Below are 19,727 nucleotides of genomic sequence, written 5' to 3'. Positions count from 1 at the left end.
ATATAAAATATTTTGAAGTGTGGAATGTAGATTGCTTTGAAATAGAGTGTCTTCAGCCTAATGATGTAGTTTGAATGTCTCATTCAGGTGACTGACAGAGAGCAACATGCTAGGAAAACCAGTGAGTCTTGATCTGTACAATACATCTGTTCAGACTGGTTCCTAATCAGTAAGCTTTCTGTTTGCTGTTCAGCATTATGCTGCCTGGACACTGTTTCACAGCCACTTGACTAGTTTGTTCATATAATTGTTCATAGCTGATTTACCCAGGTGTTATTACCAAAAGGTGGATTTAAATATTATAGAAGCTTGACAGTTTTTAAATGCTTATTTTCATATTTCAATTGATTTGTTTTAACTTGGTTGACTGTTGTTCAGTGCTTAGGTGTTCAGACGGACATGTATAGTTATCTATACTTGACCTGTCTAATTAATCCTCTGTTAATGCACAAGAGAATTTATTGAATTATTGAAGGGCAAACTGAGAAAAAAAAAAACTGTGTGTGTGTAATGAAGGCAAGCACTCATGGACAAGCCCTAGGGCAGTAATCTAGATCTATTAAGATAACAGGAACGACGTGTGACGTAGAAGGAGATTGGGTTACCCAAGGGACGTCACTTTACAGCAAACAGCAGTTCAAATAGCCCCTGATTAGACTCAAGCTGAAGGGAGCTGTTTTGTAGATTGTTTAAAGAAAAGAATGTGCAAGAAAGGTACATCTCGTGGCATTTGCTCTTTCGTATTACTCTGGTTTACTTCCTTCGCAGTTCAGAATGGATCGGCCTCTGTGACAGCTTTTGTTGAAATACGATATTTGAATGCAAGCAGCAATCAGGTGGTGAGGCAGGTTTGTGAATGTGGATGGTATGGAATGCAATCTCTAATAGCTATTGCCTATGGACAAGTGGAGCTGCCTGCAGAAAACCTCACGGCTTGTGGCCCTCATGTCCGGTTCAACAGCTCGGCTGATTCATGGATTGCTCTCATTGAAAGGGGGGACTGCACTTTTTCTGAAAAGATCAATTCCGCCCTTAAGGCAGGAGCGGCTGCTGTGGTCATTTTCAATGATGCAGATTCAAGAAATGATGACAGAGCCATGTCACATCCTGGTAAGGCTTTCGGTTTCCTGCCCTCTGCTGAAGGCTTTATATAGCATGTTCACATGAAATATGTGTGAAATACATCATCGTGCTTATGTGCCTGTTACTGTGTTGTTCCACGCAATAAAATAAACAGGCAGACAGTTTTACTTCTAATATCACGTTCATATGTTTTTATAAAAAATTATCCAGTCATACACCAATTAAACCAAAACAGAAGCAGGAAGATATTCAGATCCCTCAAAAGGGTCCCATTTACATTTCTCAACCCAGTCCTCAGGGAGAGAGCAAGAATGTAGACTGGGTGGAGAAAGTTTTACTACATGTAGAAGTATTTCAGATAAATGTCCAGCATACTCTGTAATTTTAGTTCAGCTATGATTTTGGAACGTCAGTGTTTTCTCATCTCTTGTCCAAGGCCATAGATTTAGACTGTTGGATTGTACCAATATTGTAGGAATATTGTGTAAGTTTAGCAAGGTGGTTCGGGGCTGATTTGGCCCCTACCGTCACTATGGGAGTACCGTGTGGTAGCCAGGTGGATCGGGGCCGATGCGGCCCCTACCGACACTATGGGAGTACCGTGTGGTAGCCAGGTGGATCGGGGCCGATGCGGCCCCTACCGACACTATGGGAGTACCGTGTGGTAGCCAGGTGGATCGGCGCTGATGCGGCCCCTACCAACATTTATGGGAGTACCGTGTGGTAGCCAGGTGGATCGGGGCTGATGCGGCCTCTATCAAAACTGTGGGAGTAAACTGTGTGTTTAGGGGGTGGGGCTACGGGGCTGATTTGGTTCTTACTAATATTAAAACCAAACCTACGCCCTTGTCCTTGTTTAGTTCCGTACATGGGTTATATTTACCAGCAAACCAACGACATGGCGGTTTCACAATGTAATGGTTTTACCTAAAATAAAGCTGGAGAGTGTGACATCCAGTTGAGTGCTACAACACAACGTTTATTGATACCTTAAAAAGCCATAATATAATCACAAGGTACATACTTTTCTGTGTAGATAAATATTGTGAATAATAAATATGGAATAGTAAACAGTCACTAAACAGTCATTTAAAAAATCCTTGTGTTCATTTCAGTAATCGACTAATCCTCGTTCACAGCTAAGAGAAACAACTCGTTTTCTGTCATATCCGTTTCTTTTTTAAGGACTTTGATTGCTCTGTCGGTTTATTTGTTTCAAGAAGTCAGCTGCAATGTTTTATAAGTATACAATCCAATGATCTAAGTATATGTGCTAATGATTTAGCAATGTTTATTGCCCATACCGATCACGCTGACTTTTGTACGCACAGAGGTCAATGACCCTCAGTGTTTTTGTGTGTGTGTGTGTGTGTGTGTGTGTGTGTGTGCGTGCGTACAGTATTTTGCATGTTCTCTCACTATTGGCGTGAGGTTACACTCAGGCATGAGTTAGATGGACCGATGACTTTAAAGCGCGTGAATGTATGTACCATCTAATGAGGTCACATTCCGCCCAGGGTGTCCCCTGATCCCAGCACCCAGGCGGACAAAGACCCTGCACCGAGAAAGCAGTTACGCAAGATGCGCGGATGGATGAACAATAGTCTGTCGGGAGCGTGCAGATATTTATCTCATCCTGTCCTGCCACCCCTAGGGGACGACAAGTGGTTATGGATCTCACTAAATGATGTGGCAGTGTTCTGTACGCGGTGTCTATCCCGTAAATGTCAAAGAGCTACTAAAAACAAAAGTGCGTTATGTTTTCAAAGTAGGAAATGCCAATCCGATTAAATGACGAATACTTGCTTGTGAAATCCCTGCTTGAAATGAAATCGGAGGTAATTGGTACGCGGCGCCTTTAAGCAGGACGCGCGCGCCTATAGTTTCTTTTTGACCTCAACTAGGCGGAGCGTCAGCGGGATCCAACTAAAGAAGTTCACCTGTCAAGTACTGAAACTCGACAATTAAAGCCGTTGTGCCTTCTTCCTTTTTGTTAGTGAAATTTGTCGGAACGCGAGTCTTATGGTACTTTTAAAAATATTCCACTAAAAGCGGGACTTAACAGTGGACGCCTACAAATATGGGAAGCAAGACGGAGCTGTGTTTGTTTTCGTGGCTCTTAGCGGCTCTAGTCCTCCAGGTGTCGAGTTTACACTTCGCACAGGCAACGTACATATGCACGGCGTACCTGAATGTCTCCTATGTGGAGCCGAGGAGTAACGAAACGGTGTGGCGTCGAGAGGAAAGCGGGCTTTACGGGCAGGATTCGCCGAAAGCTTCGGCGACGGGAAACGTCTTTCTGCCCGACCCGATATACGGTTGTGAGCCGCATACTTCCTACGACGTCCCCGATAACTCCAAAGGATGGATCGCCTTGATTCAGCGGGGAAATGGATGTACCTTTTCTGACAAAATAAATGTGGCTGCCAGTAAAGGAGCTATCGCCGCCGTAATCTTTAATGAACCCGGCCCAGATAACAGGGTTATACAGATGTCGCACCCAGGTACGTTAAAAAATTGAAATTTATTAACTAACTGGTTGACAACCACATGTGAATAAACCTTTAACTGTGGAAACTTCTCTGTTTTAAAGGCTGTTTATCCAAAATGGATGAACTAAATATTCTTATACGTTTGACTTATCGGCCAGGTAGGCAGGTATATACCGAGAGCCGTCAGCCTTCCCGAAAGGGGTTAAAGTGCGAGGGCTATAGACCTTATAGTCACGGTGTTTATGGATGCAAAGTATGATTAGAGAGATGGCTGGTCTAAGTTTTAACTGTAGTGCTGATATGTATTTGGAAAGCATTTAACGTGAAATGTTCCAGTACAATGTCCAGGTGTCCAAATGTTATTTGGCTGTGTTAGATTACCGCTATGGTCTTTCTGTCCTAAACGCCACAGACACCCCGCGATCGCTGCATATCGCAAATCATATCTAAATCCGATTGCTGTATTTGGCCTCGACACACGGCATGTAAAGAAAGGAAGAATTGCATGTAAAAACTTGTAAAAATTGAAAGTTTTGAAATATGGATGCAAAATGGAAAGACAGATCCGGGAAAAAGCAAACCTGAAAAACCGTGTTCCGGGGTGTGGAGTAAATTAGAGGCGATGTGGAGCTTGGCTTTAAGTTGGTAGTCTGCTTGGTTGGAAGATACAGGGACTAAAGACTTATCAGCTGAAGCACTGACTTGTGACTATCTATGTAGCATAACATGGCACGATAACCCCCCCCCCCCCAATAAAACGATTTTTTTTATAGTATGCCAATACTATGTGTATTTACTGATGGAAAAATTGTCACACATATTAATTTGCCATTAGAAAGTGTAGCTTGGCTTATATTTAATATTAAGGGCATTTTGTGTTGTGTGATTAAAGTGGTCGCTTTAGAATTGTGGTAATATTTTTTTCAGAAGTTATATTATATCTCTGAGTTAAATTTGTTTCCGGTTTGGCCAGTTTGGTGTGTAATTACTTTTCTGAACTCTCAAGTCTTTCCATAGGTTGGATCAGCGTGTCTGGTCATAATCTCAGTATCTTTGCTTGAGTGTTTCTCGTAGAGTAAATGGGAAAAATAAGGTTTACACCACCTGAAAAATGTCAGGTCGCACAACCAGAAAACATTTCTTTTTTTCCCAAATGAAAACTTCCATAAAATAAACGTGTGATGCATCGCAGACACGTTAATTCCTGTTTGTTCGCATTTATGATTAGTAGTAATATTAACTGCCCTTTGCCACCTGACTTTTCAAGCTCACTATAAATTAAATAGGCATCTGCTTGGATACCCGTGTAAACTTTAGTCCTTGGTATAAATTTATACATACATTTTTTTTAAAAAGTTTTATTATATAAACAATATATTCATGGTTTTGCCACCTGACATGAATACTGTGCAACCCTAACCATGAGGTGTAATTTTTGTCAGTATTGGAATTGGATCTAGTAATTGTTTCACTACACCATGAAGGTCACTTAGGATATTCTTTATGATGTAACTTCTCGTCTGTTGTTTTCTAAAATGGCTTTAAAATAAAAGCCCTCTTTCCCTGGTTGTGCCAAGACATAGAATTATTCCTAACTAGTGCTGTAATTGTACACAAAATTCATGATTCCGTACTTACCTCAGTTTTGGTTTCACAATTTTACAATATTGGTTTCACAAACAAATAGAATTTGTTTTTAAATGATTTAGTACAAAAACTACAAACACTATAAGGGACAGTTGTAAACCAAAGGCAAGGCATCTGTTGACATGTCTGAATAACAAAACCTAAAATATTTTTACTTGCACATCACAACAATATTTAAAATAAATTTCAAAAAATATATATCATAATCATAATGAATTACATCTTGTCTAAATCCCACATTTCTTGGTGCTGATTTTGGTCAAATATCTCTAGTGATAAACCATTTTTAGCCTGTGTTTAAAGAGCAATACATATAAAATACTATATCTACATTTTACTTATAAGTAGCATTTGTATCATCAAACAAATTATGGGTGAAATGCAAGCATCACAGTTATAGCTACCTAGTAAACTTAAACCTAGTAATTGTGGTTTTTGCATTGGTATTGAAATAAAAGCCAGCTTTGCTGAAGAGGTAATGCTTGAAAAATGGAAGGTGTTTTCCTGAATTGGCTAGTTGGCTGGCTGACTCCTTCCGTGTTTTGTTTGATTTATGAGCAGCCTGCAGAACTGGCTTTTGAGAACTTTTCATGTATTTGGCAGATGCTTTTATCCAAAACCGTCCCTGGAGTGATTGGGATTAAGGGCCTTTCTGAATGGCTCAGCAATGAAATCACTTAGCTGATTACAGCAATTGAAGTCTTTTGGTCTAGTGCATTTTTGTGATGTTTGTTTATATTAGAATTTGTGTCATATGCTGTTCCAGCGAGGCTTCTTAATGTACATAATTGTTTTAAAACGTAATTTTTATTTAAACTTTTTGTTCCATTTTTATTTCTTCACTGTTACTGTGTTTCAAGGATTCAATATCCCTGTATTTTTGGTTTTCAAAAGTACTGTAGGAAGTGTCATACTAATCTCCAGCTGAATGCTGGATTTGATATCATTAGATAAGCTTTGGTCCATGTGAGAATTGGTTTAGTTTTCAGTTTACTGGTAACTTCATCGGTCATCTGAGAGGTCTTACTCTAGGGGCTGAAATAGACCACCTCATGCTTGTCATTTGTGGGAATTGAACATATTACAAAATGTCACTGCAAATTCTCTTTTTCATTTCCGGTGGTTCTGTACTATCTATTGCCATTCTTATTGCATCAGTTTTGCATTAAAACACTATTTCACTATATCATGTTTATCATGTTTATGTAATCAAATTGCTGAGTTAAGATGAAGTTGTTTCTGCTTGGCAAGTTGAACTGCATAGCTTACAGTTTCACCGTTCACCCTTCTATGGAGATGGGTAATTTGTTGGAGCCAATCGTGCTGGGTGCCTTTCACAACAGTGCTGAAGCTAATCCTCTTTTGGGACAACCTATAGACATGTGGATCCCAGAGGGTGTTTACTTTTTAAATTTCAAATAAACAATTGGATATCTTCTTTGCACATTCATACACTTTCAGTATACTTGAGGAAGTATATCTGTCTGTTGTGTCTCATTTTAAATGCTTCTATTCATTAAGTTCCAACCAGCTCAATGCAGTCTATCTTGATCAGTTCCTGCTTGTTTTGCTTTCGGAACTATTTTGGGTTTTCCTTGACCTGGATACAGACAGGTTAATTATGTTTATTCTGATACGTAAAACCTGTGGTTTGGTAACAGGTTGAGCTCATCATTTGCAAATAGTGCCAGAGCAGAACCTACACAAGTGGAGTTGGAACTGGAGGCTAAACTAAAATATGAGAAAATATAGTATTCAGTTAATTTGAAATTTACTGTTTATTTACATAAACTGAACAAAAAAGTGGCATTATTTTTCAGTGTATTGGTGAAAATCATGTTTAACATGCCTGGTGATGTAGAACTGTTGAAGGCTTAAAGTTGGGGAGAGGGAGATTTTACTGTCTTCATTCATGGGTTAATGTGAACGATTCACAGCTTCATAGCCTGGATGAGGATTTAGATATAAACCGATTCAATAAAAATGCAGAATTAATCTTGCTGTTTATTTTACCCCGGCATTATTATAAGAGCCTGGTGTGGTGACTCTGTGCAGCACTGTTGCCTCATACCTCCAGCATTGAGGCTTTGAATTTCACCTCTGCTCTGTGTGTGTGCGTTACACGGCAAGCTGCACAGGTCTCCTTCCACAGTCCAAAGACATGCTGTTAGCCTTGTGACCCTGTAACCAGATAAGCAGCTGGAAGAAGCATGGATGGCTGCTTGGATGGCTGCCCTTTCGTGATCTGTTTACCTTTAATGCACTGTTATTACTTTAGTAACATATTTTTTTAAAAGAACAGCTAGCTACCTAATTTACAGATATAATTAAATTCAATTCTGAGATTTAATTTCTGTGTTAATTTTAGTCAAAAGAAATTTGACTGTTGATTTCCCTGGGGAACAAAGGTGTAAAAATGAATGCAACCTATTTTGGTGATTTAATTGTATTTTTATAGTAAATCTATCCTTTGCAATAAATACTGTATCTTATTTTCTTGCCTTTGTTACTTTTTTTGTAAAGGCTTTTGAATGAATCTAAATGCTCCTTACCATATTGATATGGATGTCCTTCAAACTGATCTAATTATTAAAAAAAGATAAATCTAGGAAGAAATACCCATTTTTAGGGAAATATTGTATTAAACACACTTTAATAGATTTAAATACATTTGGCCAGTGATGGCTTGGTGTGGTATGGGGAAGCAGCTGCTAAGGTGGTCATCTTATGCGGTGCATATTCCTCTGTACCTTCCCAGGAACTGGGTACACTGTGGCCATCATGATTGGCTACCTGCGAGGCATGGAAATTGTCAATTTGATAAGGAACAACACAACAGTGACCATGACCATCGAGGTGGGAAAGGAGCACGGTCCCTGGCTGAGCCACTACTCCGTCTTCTTCGTCTCCATCTCCTTCTTTGTGGTGACGGCTGCTACAGTCGGCTACTTCATCTTCTACTCTGCTCGCCGGCTACACACCATAAGGTTGCAGAACCGAAAACAGGTGAGAAGCCACCTACTGCCTGGCTAAAGCAGCTTAGCTACAAGCATAATATGAACTATTACAAAATTTGTTTGAAAAATGTATTTGAAAACTTCACTGCTTAGTTATTTTCTTGCTTTCCAAAAAAAAGTTAGCATCACTTTTCTGCTGTAGTTATTGATGAAATCCTAGTGCTCACTGGCCAGTTCTACAAGAAAATCGTGTTCAACAGAAAAAGTATCAGTATTTCACAAATGATGCACCAAAGACACCCAGTCACACTTTTTTTTTTTTTCCTCTACACAAGTTTCCTTGTACTAAAACTGAGCACACATTATTTTTATTTTTTTTACTGTTAAAAACCAGAGCTGCAACTTTTTTATTTATTAGTTTACACTGCAGATGACAACGCTGTCATTCATTGTGAACACCTAACTAGACCAGACTGGGGTGATTTTCCTGATTTAACTAGTTTTGAACCATATTTTTGGTAGATGAATACAGGCTTAAAAGTAATAGACCTCTCGCCTAATAATTTATCTGTAATGTGCCTAATTTGTGAATCATGAGCAAAGCAGAACAAATTAACCCCAGCTGTAAGGTCAGTTAAGGTACAATTGTTGAAAGGATATGAACAAACATTTGACTTAAGGAATCAGCAGGGGGAAAAAAATGCTATATGCAGATTATTAGAGATGATCTGCTGTGTCATGGTATTGCCCCCCTGTCTGCCATTATCAACTGCTGGACACATAAGAAGGAAAACCCTTTAAAATGTGTTTTTTGGTAAATGTATATTTATTTAAATAGTCAAGTAATACAATTTGTTTTTGTATTTTTGCTATAGAGGATGTAATGGAGTAATAACATTTATTCCCAGAACTGCCTTGCAGCCTGGAATTGTCATGTGTGCTTCTCCAGTGTGATTCGTGACAAGTTCTGCCCGCTGGAAAGATGCATGACATGCACAGAGTCCTCACACACACAGCCAATAAGGACTGGGACAGTCCAGAACTCGGGGCTTTCCTGTCACGTGTGTGTCAGCTGTACTGAGGCGTTCCACTGGTGTGTGCTTGTGGAATGGTTCCTAGGTCATTATTAAAAATCAAACCAACACTTTAATCTGAAGCAACTTGCACAGTTTACAAGCATGACCTTTAACCTTTCATGCAATTGGACATTTTTACTATAACAATTCAGACGTGTGTTGTTTGCAGAACTACTCAGGTTGATCTGGTACACTTTTGGTGATGGATTCACGTCTTTAATTCTCAAAAATTAACTAAGAGAAACTGGTCTGTTTAGTGACTGGGATGTTTGCTTTTTATGTGCGCAGGTGTGTAGTGTACGTGTCAAAAAACCTTGCATAGCAGGATTCAAGTGTATGCTTTGTGATCTCATGCCTTACCTGCCCTCTGAAACCAGAGTTGAAGGCAGGGACATGCAATAAGCTTTGCACATTAAATATTTAGACTTTGCATCCTGTCCTGATCTAGTGAATGGAATAATTGAATAAACTTTTTTTTTTTTTTTGGTAAATGTTAAGTAACACTGTTTTTGAATAGGCTACATTGCCTAATTCTGCTATTCTCATTCTTTTGTTATATACCACTATATGAGGGCATAGAATGGATAAAATTTTCTGTGTAATTAATGGAAAAACTGTGACGCTGCATGTTTTTTACAGCATGCTATAGAATTCCCTTTTGTTCCGTGTTATACTTAAACTCCACCAGTATTCTGCTCATGCTGCTCTTTCCAGTAAAACTCCACCAGTTGGCAAAGTGGGTTAGTAGAAAGTCTTCTATTATGCAGGAACTCAATAGCTGATGTGAGACCTCACCCACAGAGCTGCTAGTGACACTACAGCAGGCCTTTGTTTGTATGCAAAATTCCACGCCTCTGTCATGCAGAATGGCCACAGTGGTCTTCCACCAATGTTTCTTTGAGATGCCACTGAAAAATTGGGGGTATTACATAGTGGATAGTAGTGAAGAACAGTACTCTGTTGGAAGTACTGTTTAGTGTCGACCTTCTCTAGGTTGTTCACCTTGCTCTGACTGTACAGCTGGAGTGTGCAATCTTACCCACAAAGGGTCAGTGTGTGTGCAGGTTTTTGGGATAACTTGTAGGTCAGCTGTTCAAACCCAGGTGTTAGGATTCTTCAGCCAATCAGTCATCTAATTAGTAATCTAATTGGAGAATTGCAGCAAAAACCCACATGCATAACAGCCCTTTCTGGATAAGATTGCCTGTCCCTACTCTAGAGGCAAATACCGCTAAATACTAGTGCCCTTTGTAAGTTTTAAGAAAGCTGTGTTTCTGTACTTTTAGTTGTCGGTTGAGAATTTGCTGGTTTCTAATTAATACATTAATACAGTGTTTTTCCCCTATTGCATGCATTTACAATATGAATTTGTTGCGTAGAACTTAAGAATATTTGTTTTCTGAAAGCTGACGTAATGTTTCCAGTGAGCAGTCACAGGGGGTAGCTTAATGAAACCAACATTGCTGAGCCTCTGTAATGAAGCTGCTACTCTAGGCTGCTTCTGTTCATGAGGGGCAGGCAGTGACATCACTCGCCTTTGTTTTTCTTACCCTGTGCACCACTGTACACTTGCAGTGGTAACTAAGAAGGAGTTTCCAGTGCATATTTCATATTACAAATGTGAATTAAAACCTAAAGTATGAACTTAAACTTTGGTGCAAGTAGTTCAACAGTATTTAAGTGCATGCAGAACCATACAAACAAATGCATTGTTTAAAATTGCAATAAACAATACCACACTTGTTTTCCATTGTGTAGGTGCACACTCACTCACTCGCTCACACATACAGTCAAATTATGCACTGCAGTTCACTGCAGCTGCATGTATTTGGCTGTGGGAGGATAACAATGGTTTGAGTGAACACGCATATACATGGGGAGAACATGCGAAATCCACATACATCAAAGCGGTGGAGTTTGGTGACACTGTTATCCACTGTGCCAGCCTCAATACAGATTGTCCCCAAGTTACAACTGGGTTCTGTTTCAACAGACAAGTCGTATGTCGGAATTGGAAAGCCCATGTTTTTTTGTTTTTTTTTAACGCCATTTGTAACATCCATATAATTTAGTAACTGAAAAATAGCTTGGTGGTGTTCTGGAATGGGGGGGATGTCTGAATACATACCTTTCTCCTACCACCCCCCATCCAATATTTTCATACTGTACTGAACATTCCACTGGCAGAAGCCAGCAGGCATTTCAGACACTTGATCATAGACATTGACATTTCAGCTGTTTTTCTACACAATCCTGTAGGTTCTCGCTTTCCTGCAGTGACTAATGTATGGTGCACACTAGGTGGGGTTGTGCTGCTGGGCGTACGGCTGCCTGAAATTTATTTTTACAGACATTTACTTAAAAAAATAAATAAATAAAATTAAAAAAAATACAAAATATCTGTGATCGTAAGTTGCATAGGTCATGATTCTGGACAGTCTGTATACTTGCACGATGTGCAACTAATATTTGCATTGCATGTTGCGCACACGCAGTTGTCACTGAAGAACTGTGATAGCTGAGTTAATAATAAAACAACATTAATAATGTTTTATTGTATTATATTATTATTATATTTATTTATTTAAACAACAGCCTAATTTTGACCCAAATCTTTGCAGAAACGACTCAAAGCGGAAGCCAAAAAAGCTATTGGACAGCTTCAGGTCCGGACACTAAAGCAAGGTGACCAGGTACTTGCCGTTAATACTTTTTGTTACTGTTCCTTACGTGTTCCAACGTGATGTGATATAGAAGGCTTTATACGCTTTTTATTCTCCTCAGTTACTGTTCTTGGCTATCGCATGTTGCACTTCACCTCTTCAGGTCCCTTGTATTTAACTGTGGGCTGAGGCAGCCAGATATTGTGCCATCTGGAATCACTTGAAACTTGTTTAGTTTCCTACACTGAATTCTGTACCTTCTATATTACAAGCATGTTTCTGTCTCACTTGTACTAACTGCACCGCACCATACACTTTGTTTATTCATTCATTATTCATTTTGTGTTTTTGAGGACAGCTTGAAGTAATTTATCTTTGCAATGTTTCTGACCAGCAAAAAATTCAGACTGGAAGCTCTTCATTGATATTTATTTTGTTTTAGGAAATTGGATCCGATGCAGACACATGCGCCGTATGTATCGAAGCTTACAAGCCTGGCGATGTGGTATCCATACTAACTTGCAAGTATGTATTGCTCTTTATTGGTATAAGATCTCCAGTGGTCTCTCTTATAGAGATGCTCTGTTTTAGACACTTGGTTGTAGACCTGGGCGATAAATGGATTTCTTCGATTAAGTTGAATTTTTGGTTTAGAACAGTGTGTAAAGTGAAAATCGTGATTCACTTTAAACTAGCTAATAGGGCTGTAGGGCTATCATAAATAATCAAGCTTTTGGAAGCAAGACAGTCTAAACAAGCAATCAGAGTGAGGTTATGTACACGTGTTTGTAAAAACTGTAAAACGTGACTATGAAGCATTTCGGATTTCGAAATTGCCATCATTAAGAAGCAAAAGACAATCTAGCGTAAGTAGTACTTGGAGGACATTCAGGTCTGCTCTCTGTCACGCCGCCTCGAACACAGCAGCAGGCCAGCAGCACACGTGTCGAGAGGAATCATCTCAACCTGGCCGTCTCTCCTCAGTCATTTGAAAGTGGTTTGGTTATGCGAAGTGCGACATAGAACAACCTACTGTCCGCTGTAAAGTTTTTCTGGAATCTCTGGCTACTGAAGGTAGCAGCACAGCAAACTTATTTTAGTGTCTCAGAGACGCAGCCAAGTGGCAGGAGTGTGCAGCTCTGTGTACAGCGGCTGAAATGCAGGCAACAGCAGCGCCGTCCTTTTTACGTTGGTGTCCAAACAATGACAAGAGATCCAGGTGGAAAGAAATTACAGATGCGGTGACGTTTCATATTGCCAAAGACATGGTGCCCATATGTACTGTACAGTGGGGGAGAAAAACTGGGTTCATTCAGAAGATAAAAATGACCCCAGATAAGAGCTTTGAAGCTGAAGGTATTTTACCAAAGTAGCTCTTCCCCGTCTCTATACAGCAGTACATGTGAAAAAATGCATACTGCTTACGTGAATAATGTCTTTGCTTATTAAAAAAAAAATCAAAATCGGAATCGTAAATTGAAAAAAAAAATTGGAGATTTAGATTTTTTAGGTCATATCGCCTAGTTGGTTGTTTCAATTGAATTCTCCAGAGTGACGATTTGATGCCATTTTTCTTCATCACCATGGGTTCCGCTTTCGTCAATGACGAGAGTGACGAGCAGCAGCGGGAACCCTGCATCAGTGCTCTATCTGCATGCAGAAGCAGCAATTTGTGGGACTGTTTCAAAACTAAGCTAACCTCAGCCCTTAATTTAGAATTACTAAGCTGTGATAATATTCATGGAGACTAACATAGATTCTATTACTGCAATGCTGTTACGCACGTACATCCAGCTAAAAATGGTGTTGAACTACGTTGAGAAACTTGAAGAAAAAAACAAGGAAATTTTTAAGAGCTGACCTCTCATTTTGTGTGTGAACTCCATAGCTGGTAGCATGAGAACTTTGGTAACTGATAGACTGATAGAAATGGGAGGCTTTTGCATGGTGTCCGTTAGAGTATGGATAGTTTTGCATCGTGCCCATTAGAGTATGGATAGTTTTGCATCGTGCCCATTAGAGTATGGATAGTTTTGCATCGTGCTCATTAGAGTATGGATAGTTTTGCATTGTGCCCATTAGAGTATGGATAGTTTTGCATTGTGCCCATTAGAGTATGGATAGTTTTGCATTGTGTCCTTTATAGGGTTGCAAAGGGGCGGAAAATTTCCGGTAAATTTCCGGAAAGTTTCCGGTAAATTTCCATGGTAAGTTAAGCTTGGGAATTTTGGAAATATTCCATATTGGAAACTTTCCATGGAAATAATGGGAATTATGGAAATTAATGGGAATTTAGGAGAACTAACTGGGAATATATTATTTCCAAGCATAAATATAAACAGAAATCATAAGAAAACCTCCATGCAAAATGTTTTCAACAGATTTATTTGTAAGTACAGTAGAATAGAACACGTTTCAATAACTTGTTTCATGGTTGAATAAAATCAGAAATGTTGAGTTCAATATTACCATCCCCTAACCCCGCTCATTCAAAAATGCCCCCTGTCCAAAAATCTCCACAAAGTCCCATTCAAAAGGTTAACTGAGTTAGCGACGTACGAAGAACGAGCCCCTGGAATGATCTTCAAAACAAAACAGCCAAATGAGGAAGCTAGCATCTTCTTTATGTTATACTAGCTATGGCTTATTTAGCATCTAACAGATGCTAGCATTTTATTTAGCATCTTATCAGATTGCTATCTACCAGATTAATACATTTTATGTGATATTCACAATTTAAACATTTAATGAATATATTTTCCCATAATATCATCAAAACTTACCTCACTTGTTAAGTCCACAGGCTCAAATGTGTGCCTTCAATACTCTTTGTCCTTCAGGCTCAAAAGTGTGGTCCATGTGTACATGTGATGGAGGCATGCACAGTGCCAGTAGGTGGTCTCAATAGCCATGCAGCAAGCATGTGCTCTGTACATGTGATTAAGGAATGGCATGGATATTCAAGTGTATTTGAATTGCATTTGTTTGTTTTTGTCAATATTATGCTAAAATATACTTTGCTCAACTATATTTAAGTTCCCTAAGAAGAGCCAACCTTCAATTTTGAAAATTCCCAGTTTATTCCCAGAAATTCCCGTTAATTCCCGTTTATTCCCATTAATTCCCGTTAATTCCCATGGAAAGTTTCCATCTTTGAAAATTCCGGGAATTTTGCAACCCTAGTCCTTTAGAGTATGGATAGTTTTGCAGGTGGCCTTTTCTCTGAAATTTCACCAGTGCCCAATAATACTTAGCATGGGCACTAGGACAGTGAACTGCATTGTATCCCTTATGTATTTTCTTCTCAATTTCAAACCTCACTTATTGATTTAACAACTAGAAGCAGCCCAGATTCTATGAAGCCTCTGTTTGCTTTTTGCCATTTTGCATTGTGTGTCAACTTTGAAATGGAGTTTGATCAATTGGATTGAATGCAAGTAAACTTTAAGCTGGGCTGAAGGGCAGTATTTCAGACACTCATTCTTCATGTAAGATAATCTGCCACTTGCTATATGCATTTGATGACAGAATTGCATTTCAATAGAATACATTTTTTTTAATGGTTCCTTTTTTTTAACCAATCATTATAACCCCCCCCCCCCTCCCCATAGCCATTTCTTCCACAAGACGTGCATCGAGCCTTGGTTGCTGGAACACAGGACATGCCCTATGTGTAAATGTGACATCTTAAAGGCCCTTGGAGTTGAGGTAAGTGTATGGAATTCTGTAGCATTTGTATCCAAAAACGAGCCTTTTTAGTAGGACCAAGTCTGACTACAGTTTTTTATATGTTATGAAGACAAAGGATGCATTACTGTGATGTACTGTTGCAATCAGTGGCATGGTAAACTATATTTTTTGTGCATAGGGGAAAAAAATATAATTTTTGTGTAAAGACATTAAAATGGAAGCATCCTGAAGAACGTATGTACAGTAAAGATCGATGCTGTACCATTATCTGTTTTTAAGATACACACCCCCCCCCCCCCCAAACACACTCATGTCTCGTTTTTCAACAGCCAGATGTTGAAGAAGGAACTCACCAGGTCCCCATGCCACCAGACTTCAGAATCTACCCTGAGACCCTGGAAGATGCCCGAAGTGAAACCGCCTCTTCCGGTTACGCCTCAGTACAGGGCATAGAGGAGCACGGGGGCTCTGCGGAGGAGAGGTTCACCCAGGCACCCTCAGGTGAGCAACGACAGTGATACTGCAGTTCACACCCGCTTCCCAGGACTGTCAGGGTGGTGTCCATCCATCCATCTTACGTACCTACATGTCCTATGCAGGGTCACGGGTTCCAGAGCCCAATGTGCAAGCTACAGGGAAAAACACAGGGCAGATCATCAGCCAATCACAAACATTCTCTAATTAAGAAACATGTCGTTAATACAACTGCTCACTTCCCCACACAGAACCACTGCAATCGCAGTTTTGCTGTATTTATAGTTGTCTATCTTAAAAGAAGCCAGTGTTTGGGCTGTTAATGGAAAGTATCTGTCAACAGCCATTCATTAAATAAGAAACAAAAAATGCTTAATCCAGCTATTTTACATCTATTGCATGAATAGACTTTTTTACTTCACAAAATGAAAATTGTGAACAAACACATCATGCAGTCAGTTTGGGCTGGTTTTTATTTTTAATAAAGCTTTGGTTTCACATCAAAGTAATGTTTTAATGCTCAGATAGTGTTGGGGAGAAAATGTAAATCTAACCGTATGTTAATTTTTATTCCCGTTTTATATATTATTGTTTTTGGGTATGGTATTTTCCGGTATGGAGCACAGACATGTTTTTGCCTGGCGTTAGCCAGTATTAAGCTCACAGATTATGCCGATCTGGTGGGATTAGCTTTACTTTTTACATAAGCTTGAGCAGCTATGATTATTTTCCTATGCAGCTGTAACACAGGGCGAAGAGAAAGCAGAGGGAGCAGACGGACAAACCGACTTACAGCCTCATTATGACAACCTGGCCTTCGAGGGAGATTCGCAAAGCCACCCAGATCCCAGGACATAAAGAGCGCAGCCAATCATCCCCCAGCAAGAGTGGGCTTTGCTTTCTGCAGAATTTGCACCAAAATCTGGCCTGTGATTGATTTGAAAAGCTGTTTTTGAGAACTAGATACATATAGTGCATGTTTGTGATTACTAATAGGAAAATGAGCACCTATGCATCTTTTTAGCAGAAAATCTATAAATGCAAACCCATTGTTCAGTGCATTGAGCTCAGCTGAGTCTCATGAAAAGGGTACATTAGCTTATATCGTATACAAAAGAGCTTTGTGCTTCTGAACAATCTGAATGCCTTTTTCGAATGACGTTAAATCTTCTAATTCTGGTTTTTCTTCTGTAATTTAAAAAATTATTTCCAAGCTGTATAGTTTAAGGAATCTTGACAGAAATAACCTGGCACATAATGTGGATTTTAATAACCTGAAACCGGTATGGATTGCGATTAAATTGTTTTAACACGTTCAGAATGATCCTTTTATTGAAATAAAATGAAGTATTTTTCTAGTACTGAATGTGACTTGTCCTGATATTACTTTAAGACTAAGACCTGTTTATTCCCCTTGGGTATCAAAACATTTTATTGACACTTTTGTATTGAATGGCCAGAAAATGGTCCTTATTCACAAGATGGTTGCTACATGCACTGTTAAATAACAGGAAGTTTTAAATTGGTTAGAGCAGAGAAAGTTGCTGTTTGGTTTCTGAAGTATACATTCCATTTGCCTCTTCAGTACAGTTGCTGAGATTAATATAGAAAGCTTAAGATACCAGTTTATTTACATTTACTGCTTGTAAATATTTCATCTCAAGTACCATTTTTTTCCAAAAATGGGGAAATGATCAAAATTTTATATTAATATTTTGGTCTTTCAGTGTTTAAGCTGGTATGTTAAGATACAGTACCTATGCTCACATTCACCTTAATTACTGGATCAAAAGTATGCAAAATATTTCCCTGTCACTGTGAAAAACAAAGCAATAGGTTTACTACTTACCAGCTCGAGAGATGCCTATGCCTTAATATTTTGTGGTGCAAACATGTTGTAAACTCTTTTTCTGGGAAAGGATCAGTTATTGTTTAATCCTAATTTTGGTGTGCACTTTAATGGTTTAACTTAACTTTAAATACCTGTATGAATTTTGTGAAATTATCTTGACTTTCTCACCATCTTAGGTGAAGCTGTCCAAAGTATTTTAACTTAAATAAGGGACAGATGGTGTTTGGTTTTACCCCCAACAACCTCCCCTTCTTTCCTGTATCTGTGATTTGATAACTGGTGTATATACGATTTAAAGTTATATTTAAAATGTAAGCAAATTGTAAATAAAAATTCTTTTATTAAACCACTGACTAGTTTTTGAGTGCTGATCTGAGAAGCATTATCAGCTCACATTTTAACTTGCACTCGCAGCAAATAGACCTTCCACCACTGGCTGTTTAAGGCGTCCTCCACACTTCTGGATAAGGATAAGGGGCAAGCGACATCTTCGTTTTAATAATTAGGTTGCTAAGTCTGGTTCTGCACCATGCATTGTTTATCCAGCATACTTTTGTTATTCATGCACTACAGGTAATCACAGGTACCACATGTAATTAGGGCCATTTATCAACAACAGTAACAAGCAGTGTAACTTGCCTGATTAGGATAGGCTAGGACTTTATTGATCCCACAGTGGGGAAATTTGTGCGTTACCACAGCTCTAGACAGATAGCCTGAAAGAGTACAAGAGTAATACAGAATAAGAATACAAGAAAAAAAAAATAAAAATAAAAAATAAAATAAGATAAACACTAAATACAGCAGTAGTGCCTATGTACACCCATACACAGTATGTAATATATGGATAGTGGGTTGTGGGAAAAAGTGCAAGTAATAATAATAACTATTTCACTACTACAGCTGCATTTACCTCTATAAGGTGCGTTATGTATGAAGTGGTAAGTAGTGGTGACCGTAGAGGTAAGTATCTGGGTGACTCATGACGTCATGATGTGTTATAGAGTCTAACTGCTGTCGGGATGAATGATCTGCGAAAGCGCTCCTTCCTGCAGCGACGGTGTATCAGTCTCTGACTGAAGGAGCTATTTTATTTTATTAAATCCTAGTAAAGTGAGTTGACTTGCTTTACTTTCCAGTAAATCATCAGCAGCTGACTGACATAGCAGTTTATTAAATGTCCAAAATGAATTCAGACCAATTTCACAGATCAAAAACACCTTGAACAGTTACACTTTCTTGCATGTTACGTGCACAAAACTAAAAACTGAACTGCGATGTGTGAATTAACTATTTTTGGCAAGCAAAATACCGGCAACTGCTTGCTGATGCTGTGTGTGACCAGATGGTTACCCATTCCCGACACAGAGATCCAATCTCCGCTGGGCCTTAGTCGGGTGCCGGATAAATGGCTGACCCTCTCTCCTATCCTCTGTCCTGTCTCAAAGGAGAGCAAGATGGCAAATGCCAGAGGTAAAGAACTCCTGTATATCTGTAAAAACACTAAAATAAAGTAACGTTATCATTTATGTTACTAACACCAAACACACGTTATACGTTACTATTAGTATTTTATAGTCACGTTTTAATTAATGACCTGACCTGTTTTAATTCGGTCGTGTAGCCTGAACGCAGCAGCGATACAAGTACACATTTAGAATTTTTTATTTTGTTTATTTTAATTTATTGATATATAATAATGTTCCGATATTGGAGGTATTTAAATGGCATAACAAATCACTCGACACAGCCAACGAAGCAATAGTGGCACAAACACGTTAGCCGATCAGTTT

At 38.9% G+C, this 19,727-nt stretch overlaps 1 protein-coding gene and 1 long non-coding RNA gene across 3 annotated transcripts; one reads left to right on the top strand and one right to left on the bottom strand.

Annotated features, from left to right (window-relative positions):
- Positions 1-638: 638 nt before the first annotated feature.
- rnf128a (ring finger protein 128a) lies at positions 639-18,283 on the top strand. 2 transcript variants are annotated; one of them, XM_023795964.2, is made up of 7 exons: positions 639-1,110; positions 7,981-8,228; positions 11,877-11,948; positions 12,361-12,443; positions 15,530-15,626; positions 15,938-16,109; positions 16,822-18,283. In XM_023795964.2, the coding sequence occupies exons 1-7, from the start codon at positions 702-704 to the stop codon at positions 16,938-16,940; spliced, it is 1,200 nt and encodes a 399-aa protein (XP_023651732.1). In that variant the 5' UTR covers positions 639-701; the 3' UTR covers positions 16,941-18,283. The 2 variants fall into 2 exon arrangements, with proteins under 2 accessions (XP_023651732.1, XP_023651731.1); XM_023795963.2 differs by lacking the exon at positions 639-1,110 and adding an exon at positions 2,960-3,587.
- A 298-nt stretch (positions 18,284-18,581) lies between these two features.
- Positions 18,582-19,609, bottom strand: LOC111835484 (uncharacterized). Its single transcript, XR_002836235.1, has 3 exons — positions 19,537-19,609; positions 19,247-19,371; positions 18,582-18,650 (listed from the first exon to the last, which is right to left on the bottom strand). It is a non-coding gene; the product is annotated as an uncharacterized lncRNA (long non-coding RNA).
- Between the last annotated feature and the right edge of the window lie 118 nt (positions 19,610-19,727).

Source organism: Paramormyrops kingsleyae, chromosome 18 (genome assembly GCF_048594095.1).
Source record: "Paramormyrops kingsleyae isolate MSU_618 chromosome 18, PKINGS_0.4, whole genome shotgun sequence".
NCBI classification, from domain to species: domain Eukaryota; kingdom Metazoa; phylum Chordata; class Actinopteri; order Osteoglossiformes; family Mormyridae; genus Paramormyrops; species Paramormyrops kingsleyae.
Note: the sequence above shows the minus strand (reverse complement) of the source record. Positions and strands in the feature narration are given on the sequence as shown.